This window comes from Mercenaria mercenaria, chromosome 2 (assembly GCF_021730395.1).
Source record: "Mercenaria mercenaria strain notata chromosome 2, MADL_Memer_1, whole genome shotgun sequence".
NCBI lineage: Eukaryota > Metazoa > Mollusca > Bivalvia > Venerida > Veneridae > Mercenaria > Mercenaria mercenaria.
The window spans coordinates 67,337,587-67,358,608 of NC_069362.1; the positions used below are offsets into that span (position 1 = coordinate 67,337,587).

At 34.9% G+C, this 21,022-nt stretch overlaps 1 protein-coding gene across 1 annotated transcript; it reads left to right on the forward strand.

The window, feature by feature from the left end:
* The first annotated feature begins 13,504 nt into the window (after positions 1-13,504).
* LOC123562801 (carbohydrate sulfotransferase 1-like) lies at positions 13,505-21,017 on the forward strand. Its single transcript, XM_053536822.1, has 5 exons — positions 13,505-13,632; positions 16,263-16,385; positions 18,146-18,257; positions 18,861-19,059; positions 19,839-21,017. Exons 2-5 carry the CDS (start codon positions 16,326-16,328, stop codon positions 20,611-20,613), a joined length of 1,146 nt encoding a protein of 381 aa, XP_053392797.1. The 5' UTR covers positions 13,505-13,632; positions 16,263-16,325; the 3' UTR covers positions 20,614-21,017.
* The last annotated feature ends 5 nt before the right edge of the window (positions 21,018-21,022 follow it).

Consider the following 21,022-nt stretch of genomic DNA (forward strand, 5'->3'; position numbering starts at 1 on the left):
TTAAGAGTAAATAGTTTCGGTCCAATGTTCTTATGTTATTGTTTCATGTCAGACTGGTATAATATTATATGTCTTATATAATTGAAAATTATATTCATTAGGTTAAGACAGGTATAGAAATCATGAATTCAAAATGTTTAAGAATTTGACGATAAGCATTTATCATTTAGCAATAAGCATATAGCATTTGGCATTTAGCATTAAGTATATGACGTTAAGAATTTGGTATGTAGCATTAAGCATTAAGTCATTGGTTTAAACAATACTTATTTTCCAAAGATGCATTTCATACAGACAGACGTATATTAATGTGATAAGATGAGAAGTAAGCTAAAAGCTTGTATTGAAACCTCTTTCCTGAAGCATTAATTAATTGGCAAGTAGCGTAAAATAATTAGCATTTAGCATGAAGTAATTAGCATTTAGCGTTGAATTTGTGGCATTCCACATTTAGCAATTAGCATGGAGCACCGGTCTTCCATTATTATTTACTAGTATTTGATATTTAGTGTAAAGTAATTGGCATTCAGCCTTACATATTTGTTAAGAATTAGGTCCATGTTTCAGAGAAGAAAGTTCGAACATCGCCAAATCATAGAAAGAAAGAATCGTTTTACATGAACATGAAAATTAAACAGCATATAAAACATTTATATTATTCTACAAAACCATTGTCAATTTGCTCGTATATGTAATGAATTTCGGAAAGGGGCTGTATGAAGGGGCCACACTTCTGGACAGTTCAACGCCTTTAAAAACACCATTTTTTAAAGGCTGTTACATGTCTTCGTTTTGATGCATTTGCAACAATGTACGAGTGCTTAAACTTTGCATAACTAGGTTAAAGATCGTTTTTGACAATTGTTTACTTTTATTTCTTTACAAATGCCATTCTTTTTAAAAGGTGGGGGCGGGGAGTGGGGGGGGGGGCAACTATTTTCGAATATTTTAAGTATCAGATTCTACGAGACAGAAAGGTAAAAATGTATTGGACAGATAGGTGGTTTATAAAGATGTTGTTTGTTTACTAAAACTTTCTGTGGTGTTGTGATGTACTGCTAAACCTTAATAGCATTTTGCGTAAGCATGGCGCATCGGCCTTCCGTTTATTTTACATATACAGTTATTAAATTCTGTTATTATCTCCCATTAATGATAATCTTTGTGAATTGTGGTTTATTTCAGTTGATTCAACACAACAAAATATGTTTAAGGACTATGCTATTTCGACAATGCAAAATTCGTATGTAAAACTGAGATTGTCGTAATAACGCGAGAAATGCACGGGGATCAAAAAGAAACTAATAATTATAAGAAAATGTATCTCCGAATAAATTATAAAGTATCAATGACACTCAAAAACATGTCCCAACAGTGCACTAGAAGAAAATGCATAGAAATTTTCGGGGTAAGTATTTGGTACCGTAAGTCTCTCATATATATACAATATATATATTCTTCAATCAAGGATATGTCAGTGTAAATGAGCTGAGCGTTAGCTTTCTAAGAAAACGCCGTTAAACTATGTTACACGAATCACACGTGCACTGCTCTTTTACAAAACTGTGTCCGCCATGTTTTCTTCAGTGAACGAAATAAAAGGAGTATTTTACCTTAGATTTCCTTATTGTAGAGTACGATTGACTTTCTAATCTAAATAAAACATCACTTTTTTATAACATCCCACTGTCCGATCTTTCTGATCACTTAACGATCACTCACAATTACAAAAAAAAAAAAAACCAACGTGTCATCAAAATTATCACTTTACACGGCTTCATGGACATCACGGCCTACTAACATTAAATTTGTAATCATGCGCCAACCAAACAAATGATGAAAGATCGGTACTTTTTCAAAGACATGTTTTATTTCCTGTAATTTTCTGATATTCTAACCTTCAAACAACCGAATTGTATGCACAGAAATAACGAAACATTTATGCAATATAGCTTTTAGTATAAATTTTGGATCTATCTTTTTCCAGCCCAACAACAGACATGTATATGTCACAAACCCGGTCTGTCCTCGAAATCAGTGTCAAAGGTTACTAGAACATAAATACAATAAATAAACAACCGCTTACTATGTTCTTGTAAGTCCTGTAAGATGAAACGGCTCGTGTTTATACATTCATATATATTCCGTATCGGGAACATTGACAATCACAAGTCGATCCTTACCACGAACATGAAAACCTTTGTTTACATTTCAAAAGTAACTATTCACATATACGTTCAAGAACGTAAATTTCGTGCTTTCCGACCCACATGGTGTGTAAACTTCTATATTTAAAAGTATGGTGTATTCGGCAAACCATTTGTAACTTCCGACGTGGTAAATGTCATTGTCAGTTATGTTTACGAAATTTAATTGAATATTTATGTTTTATACTTGCAAAAGAAAAACTTGATGGTCATGGTCGCTGGCTTCGAATTCCTCGCCCATCACCGACGTGGGATCAAAAACCCACTTGAGGTGTGAAACTTTTCACGTAAGGAAGCCATCCAACTGAGGTTAGTGTCTCGATCTAGGTACTAGTCTGAGCCTCAAAAAATGTCTGGAGGGACCCCTGGAGCCTTTCACCACCAACAAAACCTGGGAAAAGTTCATTGTGTCGTTTCGGTATTACTCACAATCAAACAAAATAAACATTGTTCCCGTTTTTGTTTGTTTGTTTTATATAAATGGATATGCAAAAAGGGTTTGTTTGTTTCAGTGTAACGTCAAAATATAATATTACAATTATATATCAACAGTGAACGCCACATGCATTATTTGTTCACGAGGGGTTATGCTTTAATCTTACAGGTAAAACAAATATATTCATATTGTATAAAGGGTAAAGGTAAATATATATATGTATATGTGTGTGTACTCGTGGAATTAAATGTTAAGTGTAAAAAGTATATATTCACAGTGCAAATCATCCATGCTAAATAATACGTACGATATGTTTGCTTTCTCACTGTCTAACATGTTCGAAATGATTTATTCGATTTTTATCACAGAGTTCTAGTTTATTTTTCACCTTAAATTAAAGCAAACGTGTTCAATATATTTTTAAACAAACTCTGAAGTTTAGTAGGTTGTAGCATTCTCTAGGTCAATGGTATTTTTATTACTTTCTGTAGTCAGTCATTATCGATTGTGAAAAAAACTCTTTTTAACCAAAGTGGAAAAATTCAGGTACTTGAAATGCAGCTTTCTAAAGTTAGATTCTCGAGTCATTTGTCAGACATACCTTGTAAATAAATAATATTATTACAAAATTAATACTGCTATTTCTTTTGTTACACTTTGCGGACTTATGATAAAGTTATTTATGTGCATCTGTTCACAACGAAGCACTGACCCTGAGGACTATGTATGGGAAAATATAAGAGTGAACTAAGTGTTGACTGAAAAAGAGCAATATTTATTTTGCCGAAAAATACCTTAACAAATATATATTTTAACATATCTGGGCGAAAAATACCGCTTAACAAATATATATTTTCACATATCTGGGCGAAAAATATCGCCATTGCAAAACAATACATTAAAAAATATATATATATTTTCACATGTCTGGGCAGAAAATACCGCCGAAAAATACCTTAACAAATTTATATTTTCACATATCTGGGCAAAACATACCGTCCTTAAAAATAGATATGTTCTCATATCTGAATGGAGTTACAGTCCAATACCATAACAAATATATATATTCACATATTAGGGCGGATATAACCGCCGAAAGCATATCAAGAAATGTAGATGAATTTGCATATTAAGAGAAATCTTTCAAAATTAGAAAATTGTCACTTGAAAGAGGAGGCGGAATGGCATGTGGTGGTAAGATAAAACCAGAAATTAGCCAAAATAAAATTAAAGAAAGAAGCGTGCTATTCACTCTTGAATGCTGACGAAGAAGGAAGATGCCGTTTCACGATTGGTTCAACGGTATAAAAGGAATTCATTGATTGGCTTTTACCGTAGTATATAAATTAATATATTTCAGAATAGGACCGATTTGCTCCAAATGTACAACAATGACATAAATAATTTTATCTACCTATAAAATTCATATATATATGAGCAGTACAATTCCTGTAAATGAGCACTACGTAAGCGCTCAGGCCCCTCTCGCACACCATACCTATAGTTCGGACTTCTTTAATGTGTAAAGGCATGTGCACAAAAATAACAAATTTTGCCAACACCTGGTAAATTGTAATGTGTTTTTTAGAAAAGTTATAAACGGAAATAGAAAAATAGCTCTCAGCTCATTTACACGGATAGTTTAGCTTTATTATGTATGTTATAGTTTTTCGCAGTTATGTACGATGACATAGAATACTTACCCCGAAAATTGTGACACGAACATACTGATAACTTTTCCCACTTTACTTTTTAAATTAAAGTAAGAGTTCAGCACTTCATGGTTTTGATGTATTGTCACATTGGAATAACGTTTGTTTTACAGTAACTTCGAAATTAATCAGAAATAATATCATGTACCCCACCCACCTAATTCATAATTTCAAAATAGCATAGGCCTTAACTAGTGATTACTCACGCTAAAGCTGTGAGTAAATCAATTATTCTCTAATCTCAATTACCTTCAACAAGACAAAAAAAGAAACAATAAAAGTAGGAATAAGGTATATAATTGGCAGCATATAAGTGTACAATTGTTCGCGAAGTAAATCCATATTTCAACAATCGATTTAATGTTCTTCGTATGGTTCCAAGCGATCTAGTATCCGGGTAAATTTGAACTGAAACGAGACTAAAAGTAAATTTAATCATGTTGTTAAGATAAATGTTTCAAGTTTGCGTAAAACACAGGCGTGAATAATTAATAAAATCTCTAATTTTATCTGGTGTTTAAGATTTTATTAGAAAAGACATCACCAGAACCAAACAGATACAACCAAAATTGTAGCTTTATAACTAACAATTGGAGTGATTTACTTAGAAAAAACAAACACACATTATATATATTCAAAACTTAACATAACCTGTGTAGAATAGTAAACATAAACCAAAAACAACATTTATTTTATGATAAAATAAACTAATATTCTAGACAAGCGATTTTCCTGCCAGTTTGTTTCGTTGAAGCAAGCTATAACTAAAATACAAGCACAACATACATCATGGGAGGGAGGGCGGGTACAGACTGTTTGCTGCCAATCATAAACCTCGAGTGGTGAGAACAATACCAGTTCACACTTATATACGCCGAAATAGTTCACGAAATTCACGTGACAAAGAGCGCCCAAATATACTACATAAACTTCAGCCCAAAACTAGTACTGGGATAAACTACCAAGAAAAGTAATTTCGAAACGCGAATAATTTTATTTACTCACGCTAAAGCTGTGAGTAAATCAATTATTCTCTAATCTCAATACCTTCAACAAGACAAAAAGAAACAATAAAAGTAGGAATAAGGTATATAATTGGCAGCATATCGAGAAACAAAGAGAGAAAATGCTAACAGTCTTCTGTATCAAATTATTGACGCAGTAAACGGAAAACAAAGAAATACTTACAACGATACTTAATTACCGTGGTTACCTTGTACATTAATATCCCACTTCTATGAAAGACCATCAGATCACCAAAGCCCAATCGTCTCAAACCCATTTCAGCAGGAATACATTGCCTTCAGAAAACATCATGCAGCATTCCGCTGCTTGCAGAGCACATAACGCAGCATTCCGCTGCTTGCAGATTACTTAATGCAGCATTCCGCTGCTTGCAGAGCACATGACGCAGCATTCCGCTGCTTGCAGAGCACATAACGCAGCATTCCGCTGCTTGCAGATTACTTAATGCAGCATTCCGCTGCTTGCAGAGCACATAACGCAGCATTCCGCTGCTTGCAGATTACTTAATGCAGCATTCCGCTGTTGGCAGAGCACATAAAGCAACATTACGCAGCATTCCGCTGCTTACAAAAAACATAACGCAGCATTCCACTGCTTACAGATAACCTAACGCAGCCTTCCATTGCAAGAAAACATATAACGCAGCACTCCGCTGCATGCAAATAACCTAACGCAGCATTAATAACACATAACGCAGCATTCCACTGCTTGAAAATAACATATCACAGCATTCCGCTGCTTGCAGATAACATAACGCAGCATTCCACTGCAAGAAGAGCACAAAAATCAGCATACCACTTCTTAAAATTTCACCGCAAGAAGAGCACCTAACGCAGCATTCCACTGCAGGAGGAGCAAATAAAGCAGCATTCGACTGCTTGCAAATAATCTAACGCAGCATTCCGCTGCAAGAAGAACACATTACGCAGCATTCCTCTGCTTGAAAATAACATAACGCAGCATTCCGCTGCTTGAAAATAACATAACACAGCATTCCAATGCAAGAAGAACACCTAACGCAGCATTCCACTGCCTGAAAATAACCTTACACAAGATTCCACTGCAAAAAGAACACATAACGCAGCATTCCGCTGCCTGAAAATAACCTAACACAGCATTCCAATGCAAGAAGAACACATAACGCAGCATTCCGCTGCCTGAAAATAACATAACACAGCATTCCAATGCAAGAAGAACAAATAACGCAGCATTCCACTGCCTGAAAATAACCTAACACAGCATTCCACTGCAAAAAGAACACATAACGCAGCATTCCGCTGCTTGAAAATAACCTAACACAGCATTCTACTGCAAGAAGAACACATAACGCAGCATTCCACTGCCTGAAAATAACCTAACACAGCATTCCACTGCAAAAAGAACGCATAACGCAGCATTCCGCTGCTTGAAAATAACATAACGCAGCATTCCACTGCTTGAAGATAACATATCACAGCATTCCGCTGCTTGCAGATAACATAACGCAGCATTCCACTGCAGGAAGAGCACAAAAATCAGCATACCACTTCTTAAAATTTCACCGCAAGAAGAGCACCTAACGCAGCATTCCACTGCAGGAGGAGCAAATAAAGCAGCATTCTACTGCTTGCAAATAATCTAATGCAGCATTCCGCTGCAAGAAGAACACATTACGCAGCATTCCTCTGCTTGAAAATAACATAACGCAGCATTCCGCTGCTTGAAAATAACATAACACAGCATTCCAATGCGAGAAGAACACATAACGCAGCATTCCGCTGCCTGAAAATAACCTAACACAGCATTCCACTGCAAAAAGAACACATAACGCAGCATTCCGCTGCCTGAAAATAACATAACACAGCATTCCAATGCAAGAAGAACACATAACGCAGCATTCCACTGCCTGAAAATAACATAACGCAGCATTCCACTGCAAGAAGAACACATAACGCTGCATTCCACTGCCTGAAAATAACCAAACACAGCGTTCCACTACAAAAAGAACACATAACGCAGCATTCCGCTGCTTGAAAATAACATAACGCAGCATTCCACTGCAGGAAGAACACATAACGCTGCATTCCACTGCCTGAAAATAACCTAACACAGCATTCCACTGCAAAAAGAACACATAACGCAGCATTCCACTGCCTGAAAATAACCTAACGCAGCATTCCAATGCAAGAAGAACACATAGCGCACGTTCCACTACTCGAAAATAACCTAACGCAATATTCCACTGCAAAAGGAGCACATAAATCAGCATTCCACTTCTTAAAATAACCTAATGCAGCATTCCTGCATAAAGAACACATTACGCAGCATTCCACTGCTTGAAAATAACCTAACAGAGTATTCCACTGCAAGAAGAACACATAACGCAGCATTCCGCTGCTTGAAAATAACATATCACACAGCATTCCACTGCTTGAAAATAACATAACGTAGCATTCGACTGCAAGAAGAACACATAACGCAACATTCCAGTGCTTGAAAATAACCTAACGCAACATTCCACTGTAAGAAGAACACATAACGCAGCATTCCACTGCTTGAAAATAGCCTAACGGAGTATTCCACTGAAAGAAGAACACATAACACAGCATACCGCTGCTTGCAGATAAACAAATACAGCATCCACTGCAAAAACAGCACATAACGCAGTAATCCGCTGCTTGCAGATAACATAACGCAGCATTCCACTGCAAGAACAGCACAATAACGCAGCATTCCACTGCAAGAAGAACACATAACGCAGCAATCGCTGCCTGAAGATAACCTAACACAGTATTCCGCTGCAAGAAATGCACGAAACGAAAGCATTCTTGCACATAAACCTAACGCGGCATTTCCGCTGCAAACAGCATTCCGCACCTGAAAATAACCTTAGACAGCATACCACTGTAAGAAAAGCACATAACACAGCATTTCACTGTAAGAAGAGCACATAACGCAGCCTTCCACGGCTTTCAGATAACCTAATGCAGCATTTCGCTTCTTGAAAATAACCTAACGTAGCATACCACTGTAAGAAGAGCACATAACACAGCATTCAACTGCTTGTAATGCATACATTGCAGCATTCCGCTACCAGCAACTGTAAGTTAAACAATATAGATAATTCTGTTACATGTAAAACACTAAGTACAGTATTCCGATGTAAATAAAACCCAGTATGACATTACCATATTTATTTAACCTAAAGTTAATAGTCTCAAGCACCTTTTAAGAGTGTAACATATAGAAAAATAAAATGCACGCAATAAATTCAACCTGATATGTTTACAAGTCTTAATTATGAGAGACAAAAAGACATCTTTCAAAGAGTTTTTCACAAAGCCATCTCTTGATGACACATTTCCACCTGCCATGCCTCTGCCACAACCTCTCACAAGTACTTCTGTTAGCAACCATAGTATCAGCCCCTGACCGAAAAGAATGAAGTCCAAACATCTAACTGAAGTTTTTGTTTTAAACCAAGATGAACAGAAGAATAAGAAAGCGGCTGTCTGAATCACGTCGCAAAACATACGTTTATTAAGCTTTTTCTTGAAAATGTCTGAACGAAAAAATATTCTGAAGAAAATGATATAAGTGGTTTTCGTATATATCTTTCTAAGATAGCGACAAGGCAGGAGGAATGTCCGGTATACGTTTCCGTTCTAAGAACAACAGTGTCTGACTTTTAATTACTATATCTAACAATGACATTCTGAAATCCTTAGTGATTCATTGATTCTTAAAATTCCGGCAAATGAAAAAAATATATATAAATAAACAAACAATTAATCTAATCTTAAATCAGATAGGGAACTGCTCTTAGAAATGTTCAATAAACTGTTTCATAGTATTAGAATTCTTTACCACTGTTCTGGCAGTTATTCTTTTACAGTCATTTAAACAGTTTCAAACAATCATCGTTACAAGGATTTTGTACATTTGACAGAACGTATGACCAATTAATAGAGTAGAAAACCATGTTTAACTTTGACTTACTGCAACAGCTATCACTTATAGACACAAAGTACAATGCCACAGTGAATGGCGAACCAGGTAACGTCACTTTCTCACACCAGTCACGGAACTTCTTAAATTCAAGAGATGTAAACGTTTCTTTGCCTCCAACAAGCAAACAGTTACGGTGAAATCATATCTGCTCATCTTTTAACAGTTTCTCATCTTCTGTGTGTATTAACAAATCTGCAAACAAATGTCATTATTTCAATATGATATACACTGTCACAGACGCAGACAAGTGAAACTAAATTGTCACTCTTTATAACGATGTTTATGTAACTGTAAAAACTGCATACCACTAGTGATACACCTGTACAAATGGATTAATCTATTATCAACAGCGGGTAAATATCGCATGTAATGTAAGAAACACACATAGATCAACTGTCTCTTTAAATCAAATTTATAATTTGTAACAGTCCTTTTTAATATAAATGTTCAATAACGTCTCTATATACACACCAATGGTATTTCAACCACTGTTTACACAAGGATGATACATAAATTTTAATTGGTATTACATCTGCTAAAATGAAATCATCTAAAATTCCCACGGTACTTAACACGGGGGATATCTCAAACTAGACTTTAACTGTCAAACATGTTGAACAATTCTCCTCTTTGGCGATCTTATCAGTACATCTACGGCACATATTCTGATAAGACACCGGACAGCGCAACTGATCAATCCTATTCCTAAACTTACATTGATTTATATAGGAAAATGATACATTTACCATAGAAAATGTCATAAATTACACATTTCTATTTATTCTATTTTACCATCCCTGATATTTCCTTAAAAAACAATTCAATACCTTTACGATGGTATATTTTTCTTCAAAATAAGTAAATATTTGGTTGCTTCTAAATTCGTTTGAAAAAAAAGTCTCTCAAATTCAATATACTCCCTACATATATTTGGCAGAATTACACGATAACCCTGTTTTTACTGATTATTTTGACTGAAATATTAAAGTTAAAATTTCCATCCCTGATATATTTGGAAAGATTCCCGCCATGCACATTCTAGACATATATTTTATTATAAAAATAAGTATTTCTTTCTTGCTTCTAAATCAGTTTAAAAACAGAGTTTCAACGCTTTCTGTACATTGACAAAAACTTGCTAAGTTTTACGATAAGATAGAGCCGTATCGGAATAGGAATACATGATTTGTATATTATTTAACAGAGTTTAGCATGATTTTTAGGTGCGTTCCCTATGACAAATGTTCTTTTAAATTTTCGTGGCATTTTTTCTTTGAAAATACTGAGATATCTTTTTAAAAATTCGAAAATAAAAGTGAAAGCAGTTCTGTAGTTGCATTACAGTAATAACCAAAATAATAATACAATATATTTATTTTGACTTATTTTGACAAAATGACTGGTGTTTCAGTGAATTAGTTTTATCTAAACTTTATTTAATTAATTTATTTATTAAATTTAAATTTAAAGTGTCATTTTGGTCAGGTAGCATCCTGTTCTTGTATACATGTAATCATCGTGGCACGGGAGAGCGTATTGTAATAAAAAAAAATTAATAAAATTTTAATTCACGCCCTGATTGAGCTCGAACCCACATTGGTGGGGGGCAAGTGATTGTAAGTCAATATGGTCAAGAAATGGAGTAATCATAATTTTAACAGCTGACCATTTACATTGGTTTGTGTTCTGTGAGTGTTAAATATATGCCAGAGTTTCCGTCGAGGTATTTCTTGCGGAAACAGCCAAAATAGATTGGTAATGAATAAATACGGAAGTTACATGTTGTAGAGACTTACCCTAAGCCCTCTTTTCACAAGGGGAACAATCTGTTTATATAGTGAGATTGTTGAGTGAACACCATTTGTTAATCCTAATCCTGTCCATGTAATATCAATGTAATGGAAAAGTAATCTGTCTATGTTAAATGCTATGCATGATAAGACAGTCATGCATCTAACAGTCCTGAAATTGATTTCTTTGATTTTCTCATATTTCTAGATGTTTTTTTTCCATATTTTGACGCATATATATGGGTAGTGGAGATAGTTCTCTTTCCAGCAGTATCCTTTTCAACATATTTTACCCTGTGAAATTCTGTGAGTTTTGACTTTTTCAAAACAAATCGTCTGTTTGTTGACAAATTTCACCACAGAAAATGTCACACTTTCCCCAGGGCATTAACTTATTTGATCTTTACACAGTTTTCTATTCAGATTTTTAATCTTTGTGGCAATTAAGCATGCTTTTTCCCTACATAGAGGTAAAAAGTGCACAGTTTGCATGAGGTTCTAGGTCAATAGCCACCTAAGCATATAGAAAAGTCAAACCGGAGTTGTCTCCATTTTTATTTTACCTGGGATATTTTTTTTTCAGCTCAAGTAACTTTTTTTCCGAAAATGATATCTAAAATATTTTTTCAGCCTATATTCTTTGGTGCAGTTAGCTGCACATATATCTAAAATAAATAGTTCCTACTTGAAGTTTGTATTTTTAGTTACACTGCCTAAATCATGTTGTCATTTTGTTGAAATATCCTTTTTCTGTAAACGTACAACTTACTAAAAGAGAAAAATTACAAAATGTCGTAAAACAAGTTATAACATTCATTTTTAGCTCGACTTTTCGAAGAAAAAGTAGAGCTATTGCACTCGCCCCGGCGTCGGCGTCGGTGTCGCCGTTGGTTAAAGTTTTTGATAAAGTCAAATATATCTGTTACTATCAAAGCTATTGACTTGAAACTTTAATAATTATTTACTATCAAAGTCTACACCAGGATAAACAATCCCCATAACTCTGGTTTGAATTTTAACGGAGTTATACCCCTTTTTGAATTAGAATTTTTGGTTAAAGTTTTTGATAACATAAAATATCTCTGTTTCTATCAAAGCTTTTGATTTGAAACTTAAAATAGTTATTTACTAACAAAGTCTACACCAGGAGAAACAATCCCAATAACTCGGATTTGAATTTTGACAGAGTTATGCCCCTTTTTAACTTGGAATTTTTTTGTTAAAGTTTTTTATAACATGAAATATCTCTGTTACTATCCAAGATATTGACTTGGAACTTAAAGTAGTTATTTACTATCAAAGTCTACGCCAGGAGAAACAATCCCCATAACTCTGATTTGAATTTTGACAGAGTTATGCCCCTTTTTTAACTTAGAATATTTTGGTTTAAGTTGTATAAAGTTTTTACTGGCAATGCTCTAATTCAGTGTCAATCAATAAGAAAAGTCGAGCGCGCTGTCTTACGGACAGCTCTTGTTAATATTGATTTAACTATCTGTAATGGGTATTTTTAATACTTAACCTTTAGCCTGCTGATGGCAATCGATGTTGCCTTTACGACCAATGCAGACCAAGATCAAACTGCACATCCATGCTGGCTGATCATGGCCTGCACTGTTCAGCCAGTTAATTTTCAGTGAACACCCCTTCAAATAATAAATGGTGCTACCCAAATTAAATGATGGACCAGTCCATTTTAGAAATTTAGCATGCTAAAGGTAAAATAAACCTCGATACTGAAAAATGTCATAAAAGATGCTTAAATGTTTTTGACCATGCGTTGTCAATTTCCTCAATGTTTAAAAATTCAAGGGTCATATATCAAATGTGACTGAGACTATCTAGCTAGCTATTAACAATATTCGACTGATATTGTGCCCATAAACATAGTGACCAAGTTCGGTGAACATTAGATAAAAACGTGGACACTGTCAATTTTTGTACAGGGACAGTCCGAATGGTTATCAAACTTGGCTCAGACATTATGCCTATACGTCTTTCGACCAATTTTTTTTAACACTGGATAAAAACTGCTCATATTAGAGTGTGGACAATTTTTGTGGACGCCTGCCGCCACAGGTGTTACCACAAAACGTATTGTTTCACGGTAAAATAACCTTTTTTCACATACAGTCTACACATCCTACTCCATAACGTTCATTTTCACCATATACAGACTGGTTCACTTTTATTGTTGATCCGTGATTGGGAAAGCTTTCTACGTGTATTTTTTCATATCTTTTTTAATCGAATTTCAAAACAAACTGAACTGAAGAAAAATGATTTCATTTTCTGATGATGAGATTTATAATTTTGTCCTAATTGAAATGACTCAAAAATTTACTTAATTTACAGGGGTTTCAAAATCCTTACCGTGGTATGGAACCCGCATCGCCCGACTCAAAAGTTGACAAAATGTCCGTGCCTACCTAACAGGCTTAAATAGTTTAAGCTGTACTAAGAAGCGCGAGGTATGGATTTTTAGTAAAATATCTGTTTTATTTCGTTAATGTCTCGATGTTGCACTTTTTAACGCTTGTGACGGTTGAAGATGAATCTATTATTTTGGTAGTTTGTAGATATTTTAAACGCCACTTTTCATACCAGGATGCATTCAGTGGGGTTGTACGAGTTTAAAACATAAAAATGTTACCATAAACCTTGATCAGCACAAAATACACAACACATATCCGTATTACGAAACAAGATTACATAGATCAAATTAACATTAAAGGAAATGTTGAAAAGTATAGCTGACTTTGGTATAGTTTTTAATTTTGCAACTAATTGAGTTACTGTCTTATTTCGGCGATTTTGTTAATACAAATAGTCAGCAAATATTTTGCAAGTTCATCTTTATTTTCTCCGATTGGCGTAGGATTATCAGATTTGGTTCAAGTCAATTCGGACACTAGATGGTAGTTTTGATTCACCTGTTGTAACTACGAGTCACCCTTTTCTCATGATTGATTCCATACGCCTCAACTTGCTGTGCTTCTCTGTACTTACTCCATATAGGATTTCTGATTTCCAGAATAACCACTTGAAATGCGGTATGTTTTCATTAAACCAAGGTTCCGGTTCTCTGCAAATTTCTGTATTCTATCTAAGAGGAGCATATCTATCAAGACCCTTATCAGTTTCTGACTGAAACAGGTTAAAGAAAACATTTATATAGATCTAAACAGTGACCTGAGATTTCCCTCAAATCGTAAGCGAATTCAGTTTTATCAATCTTTTTTTCTTCTTAAAAGGTTACTGACTGATTTACTTCAAAATATAAACAAGCCACTGATTTTATTACTTATTTTAGGATAAATACGAATTTCAAGGTTCAGCAGTTTATCGTCGAACCACAGAAATATTTGATAACATCTTTACCAATAATCAACCTTTTTTCAGTATTGACCCGTATGACTGGATACTTAAAAAATGAATGTCATTTTTAAAGAAATAATGTATTAATTTTTTAACAAATAATTAAGGCCTTCGAGTGCATGGTGTGTCGTCTAATTTATCACGGTTCAGAGTTCAGATGCAGAGGAACTGAACCATGAGGGTGTTAGCTCGAGTGGTTTAATATCCAAGCATCTGAATGACAAAGCATTGCAAATTAGGTGAATAACACAAGAAGGCCTTAATTATTTGAAAAACTAGGCTTAACGTACTTTAATACATTATTTCTTTAAAAATGACATTCCGTTCCGTTCTGTTCTGTTCTGTTCTGTTCTGTTCTGTTCTATTCTACTTCTTTCTTCGTTGTTAAGGACGAAATTATTTCCATCCTCGGGTGCAAGATTGATTTGAAAGTATAAAAGCTGTATGATATCTAACGGATGACTGATTTCCTTTATTAATAAAGTCCGATCTAGTTCATTTAAAAAATAATTTTTCACTGCTGCTGCTTTAGCAGTCCTCAACAGGATCTTAACCTCACAACCATTTTGGTATTTTTTTGAAATAGACCTATTTCACTACAAGGTATTAAGATAAAGATACAATTCCCCCACCTCCACTTGGCGGCGGCATCTAGTCTTATTGCAGCGTCCGTCCGCCCGTTCGTTTGTTCGTCCTGGCATCGTGTCCGGTCGGTATCTTTGTTATTCATTTATGGATTTTAAAAAGGCTTGTCACAAATGATCAGTATGACATGACGGTATGTCACATGAAAGAACCATAAATCTACCACCTCCACTGGTTTCGGTCGGGGCCACTGAGGTATTAGAAAACACGAAATTGTTGCGCATAGACAGCGAAAACAGATTAGACATATCATTTTCGTTCCTCTATTTGCTTTTCAAGTGTTGATATTTTTACGTTTTTTTTGTTTCGGTGCAAAATATAGACTTTCAGTTTTATCCTCAATTGATCGAAGCCTTTCGCTAGATTTTTTTTAAAATAAATAATTCCATTTTTTTTTTCAGACCAATACTAAACCATCCTTCTCAAAAGCTCAAAAAATTTGTTCATTTTTAAAGCTACAATCAAGCCGCTTCAGATATGTTAAAATGACTAAATTTGACAGTTCTTTTGTTAAAATACATATTATTTTGGTTGTTTAAGATGCACTTTTTTCTCTTGTTTTCAAGAACCATTTCTTCAACAAAAACTTCTCTCAGATTCAATGTGCATGTAAGATCTCATCTGTTTGATCTATGATTACAGACTCCAATAGATTCGAACTGTACTAAGAAGCGCGAGGTATGGATTTTTAGTAAAATATCTGTTTTATTTCGTTAATGTCTCGATGTTGCACTTTTTAACGCTTGTGACGGTTGAAGATGAATCTATTATTTTGGTAGTTTGTAGATATTTTAAACGCCACTTTTCATACCAGGATGCATTCAGTGGGGTTGTACGAGTTTAAAACATAAAAATGATACCATAAACCTTGATCAGCACAAAATACACAACACATATCCGTATTTTTCCTTTATTCTCTCCTTTTCTGCTCTTTTTCCTTTTGCGCTCTCGTATTTCGTTCATTTTTCCACAGGAAAATTAAGTCAACTGACTTAGATGGTTATACCCAGCTTTTATCTTGAAGAATGCGTGATTATAATGATACTTAAATATTCTCTAAAATCCACAATTTTTACAGGTAAATAAAAAGTTAAGTTTCACCTTGTTTGGTCGTGTGGTATATTATGATGACGTCGCTGATATGGGTGGTGATGACAACCCCTTGCTACAAGAAATGAACCAACAGCAAATACATCGCAAGGTAACGGTTCACATTTAGCAAATTTGTAGCAGACAGTTCTTCTCAAAATGATAGCAATAAGATACGTCTTTGTTGACTAATTTGAATTATTTTTGAAGGACTTGGTATGCACTGTTGTGTAAATGAACATACAGGCGAAATACTAAAACCGCCTACAAAACGCCTGACCAATTGTGGTTCTCACGAATTATCTTGAAAATGAAAAGAATTTCCAGAGATACTTCTGACTGATGATTTCTAAAACACAGTGTTTCCGCGGACGTGAGCACATATGAGCCGTGCCATGAGAAAACCAACATAGTGGGTTTGCGACCAGCATGGATCCAGACCAGCCTGCGCATCCGCGCAGTCTGGTCAGGATCCATGCTGTTCGCTTTTAAAGCCTGCAATTAGAGAAACCGTTAGCGAACAGCATGGATCCTGACCAGACTGCGCGGATGCGCAGGCTGGTCTGGATCCATGCTGGTCGCAAAGCCACTATGTTGGTTTTCCCATGGCACGGCTCATATTCGTTTGTTTCGCCTTTTTAGTTCATTAGATATTTGACAGTTTTGTTACTTCATTAGAGCAGTAGACGATTGTGACATTCTAAAGAAACGGCCACAAAACATGTGACATTCAGTTTTGTGCGGTTACCTGACTAAAATGTGATTAAGGAATACGACCTAGCACGTGATATGTTCGCGGCTTACTTAAGCGTCTTACTTGCCCATGAGTAATCATGAGGACACATTCACAGAAGGATGTAACATTTTGATCACAACCTTGATTGAAACATTCACAAAATGATGTAAAGTAGTAACTTTGACTACAACCGTGATTGTAACATTCTAAAAAGGCTTGATATTTTGATAAAAGCCTTGTCTTTAACATTTATATTATGCTGTAAAATAGTACTTAACATTAATCGCAGCCTTGAATGTAACATTCAAAGGAGGCTTAAACACTGATCACATTCTTGATTTTAACATCCACATAATACTGTAAAATAGCATTTTCGACCAGAGCCTTGACTGTAACATTTCACGGAAGGCTCAATATTTTGATCACAGCCTTAATTTTAACATTCACTAAATGCTTTTAAGTAGTAACATTAACCGCAGCCTCGAATTTAACTTTCACAGAAGACTGTCAAATTTTGATAACAGCCTTGATTTTAACATTCGCAAAAGGCTGTAAAATAGTGTCTTTGACCACAGTCTTGGATGCAACATTCATGGAAGGCTGAAAAATGTTGATCACAGCATTGATTTTAAGATTTACAAAATGCTGTAATAAATAGTAACGTTCACAGCATAGGGGTTTGGCTCATACCTAGGTCCAGACCCTGTAATTGTAACATTTATTAGACGGCTATTGCATGATAACTTTGGCCATGACATTGAATGTTACATTCAGAGAAACTGTAACATGATAACTTGACCACAGCCGCGATTGTAACGTTCACAGAAGACTATTACATGATAAGATTGACCACGACATTGTTACATTCATTGACGGCTGTGACATAACTTTGGCCACAGCCTTTAATGTTGCATTCACATTATGCTGCAACAGAGTTGCCGCACAAACAAATTTTACCGGCTGCTGATACAAATTTAGAATCGATTAAAAAGATGATGTTGTCAAACATACTCTTTTTATCAAACAATGAAAGTGTTTATTAATTAAAACACATTTTCGGTATCGGTCTTTTGTGAAATCATGTTGTAACTGCTGATTTAGTTTAACATCATTTATGAAATTTTGTGGTTTTGTAGATGCGGAACCGTGCATTTCTAAGAATCTTGGTCAGTTCTGTCGTCTGCTACACCTGTTTTGGTTTCGTCATGTGGAATTGGCCAGCCCCAGTGGTTTCCGTTAATAGAAGCAGTAAGTTATCGTCAGTATTCGGCGCAGCATCGATAAAATTACGAAATCCTGTAAGGCCCATCGCAATGTTGTGTAAAATGTTAAATACGACGCGTCATAATCACAAATTTGGACAAAATTTACAGTACTAATATGGCATATTGAGGCGATATTACTAAAAACATTCGTCCATGAGGTTTAGCCTTTCCAGTTTTGTTTAACTACATGAATTTTGTCACTATGCTGTCTTTATGTCTTTATAATCCAGTTGTTTACCTTAATTTGTATACAATTTTACCATGAATGCTTTTGATTTATACAACTTTATTTAGCGAAACAATAATGCAGTGCTTTACAATTCAATTTAAAAAGAAATGAAAAGCTTTGACCAATGCCGAATAATACAATGTTCTAATACTACTGAAATTGAAACTTAAAGTTCCAAATCATCCACGTTCGTCTTCTTTTGATTATGCTTAAACTTTGTGTTTTAAAAAGCAAAGCAAAGAGTGTACACATTAAATTTCAACTGCAAGTAACTCTCTTGTTAGTGCAGAAATTAGCAAATTAACATTGTATTTTTGAGGCATATATACAGGTTATTGTTTTGTATATTTTCGTTAGAGGAACAGTCTGTCCACAGAAACAAAGACTCAGCATTCACTCCTGTTGTTATTGTTGCGTACATGCGCAGTGGCTCCTCATTAACCGGAAACCTTATCCAGCAAGACCCGGATGTATTCTACGTGTTTGAGCCACTACATGGTCTGGTCCGTGGATACCAAAAGGAAATGTTGAAACAATTTCCTGAATTTCCGCTCCTGTAAGCAGTCAGTTGTTATACGATTGTAAATGTATAGGTAGAGCCTCAAGTTTTCAAAGATAGATTTCTAATAGTCTATAAGCCGTTCAGATATAGGGTTATTATAATAATAGCTTGATCTAGGATGTTGTAGGTCAGATCACACGAGACGCTCAAGTTCAGTAGGACTTTTAAAGGTGTAATTATATTGATCTGTAGTACCAATGCCTAATTTATGCCAAATCTTTTAAAATTGAAACAAAAAAAAATTCTTTTAATTTTACTATAATATATATAAAAAAGGTATAAAAATGTGATCCAGAACGTTCGGAAAAAATTATTTAATAAATATAGGTTTTATTTAACTTTTCAAAATGTAATTCTGTTTGACTTAATCTTTTTTTCGTCTCATTTTCAGTATTATACACATGTAGAGGTACAATCAGTATTTGTAATGAACAGAAAAAGTTTTACACTACAGTTCATAAAAGAATAAAAAAATGCATATAATAATAAATCATTCTTTAGGAAAATATCAAATTAATACGGAAAGATGTGGTTCGAGGAAAACTGTGGCCTCGTAGCTAAGGTATCGGCCGATCAACCCGAAGATCGTGTGTTCGAATCTCACTGGGATCACGACTGCAAATTCTCATAAGACACCAGTACTGATTTTTCATGAAGTTTACTGTAGGCTGTTTATAATGCTTCCATATCAATCAAGCTAAATCCTTTAAAAAAAATGCAGATATTTATTTGGTCCTGCTGTATGTAAACTTTGTTTTCTTTCTGAATTTCAGAGCTGAACGTCCATTAATGGTTGTAAGAGAAGAAGTTGAAGACTTGTATCGAGCCTGGTTCACCTGTGATATGGACTATATAATATCTGAAACATATCGATATCATATTTCATTTTTCAAGCTAGGTTATAAAACGCAGTTGTTATTAAAGTGTTTAGAAAATGCGTCAGAGATAGTCTATCACGCTAACAAAATGCCATGTACCGACTACCTGCGGAAGCTTTGCTTAGAATCAAGACACAGAGTATTGAAAACTATTCGAACACCACTAAGCTGGTTTCACGGTCTTATGGGGGAATTTCCCAATATGAAAATAATACATTTAGTACGAGATCCACGTGCAATTTTGACATCGCAGCGTAGGTTTGGAGAATGTGCACGTGGCAAGCATGGAGGTTTAGCTGGTTGTACTAAATTTGTGTGTTCTAGTTTAGAAGATGATTTGACAACGTTTGAAATGTTTTCAAAACTCTTTCCAAATCGAATTTTTAGACTGAAGTATGAAGATGTAGCACTTAAGCCAATAGCAAAAACAAAGGAATTGTATCACTTTTTAAATTTGAAATATACAGATGCAACTGAAAAGTATGTAGAAAACATCACAATGTCCGGAAATAATAAGAGTTTTGTACTGGATACAGTGGTGCCCAATTCAATAGATATGATTGATAAATGGCGAACTAAAATTAGCGATGAGCTGCTAGAAACGGTACAAACCATGTGTAGATATGTGATGAATCAGTTATCCTACTATCACTTCATTAAACCTCTTTAGAATTTTGGAAGCTATTGCTTTTGTTGAGAAATCAGCACCATGTGACCGCTGCTTCGTCCGGCTGTATGCACTTCCGGGATTTTTAATGTTTGGATTCAACTGCAGTGACACTAAAATTCTATGGTACTTGCTTAAACAACTCGAACAAAAAGCGCTGTTTTTCCTTCTACAACATTACAGTTGGGCTGTATGCTGAGCCTACAAAAGGAAACTATTGATGTTAACGCTTTTCGGTATCTGCCCCGAACTGGTTTGTGATCTCATGTCTCTCCTATTAGAGTTTCAGTCTGATACATCTGATTTTGCTTTTTATGGGATAATGCAAGTTTAAGTATATTTAATCTAACCAGGAAGAAATACATCGTTTCGTTTTCTGTTTAATATATACGGTGTTCCATTTTGGATCTTT

What these genes read in the sequence shown, in the direction of transcription:
- LOC123562801 (XM_053536822.1), top strand. Translation starts at nt 16,326, where the DNA reads ATGGGTGGTGATGACAACCCCTTGCTACAAGAAATGAACCAACAGCAA. An exon ending in GGTTTCCGTTAATAGAAGCA is followed by an intron (nt 18,258 to 18,860) that starts GTAAGTTATCGT and finishes TATTTTCGTTAG; the next exon opens with AGGAACAGTCTGTCCACAGA. An exon ending in TTTCCTGAATTTCCGCTCCT is followed by an intron (nt 19,060 to 19,838) that starts GTAAGCAGTCAG and finishes TCTGAATTTCAG; the next exon opens with AGCTGAACGTCCATTAATGG.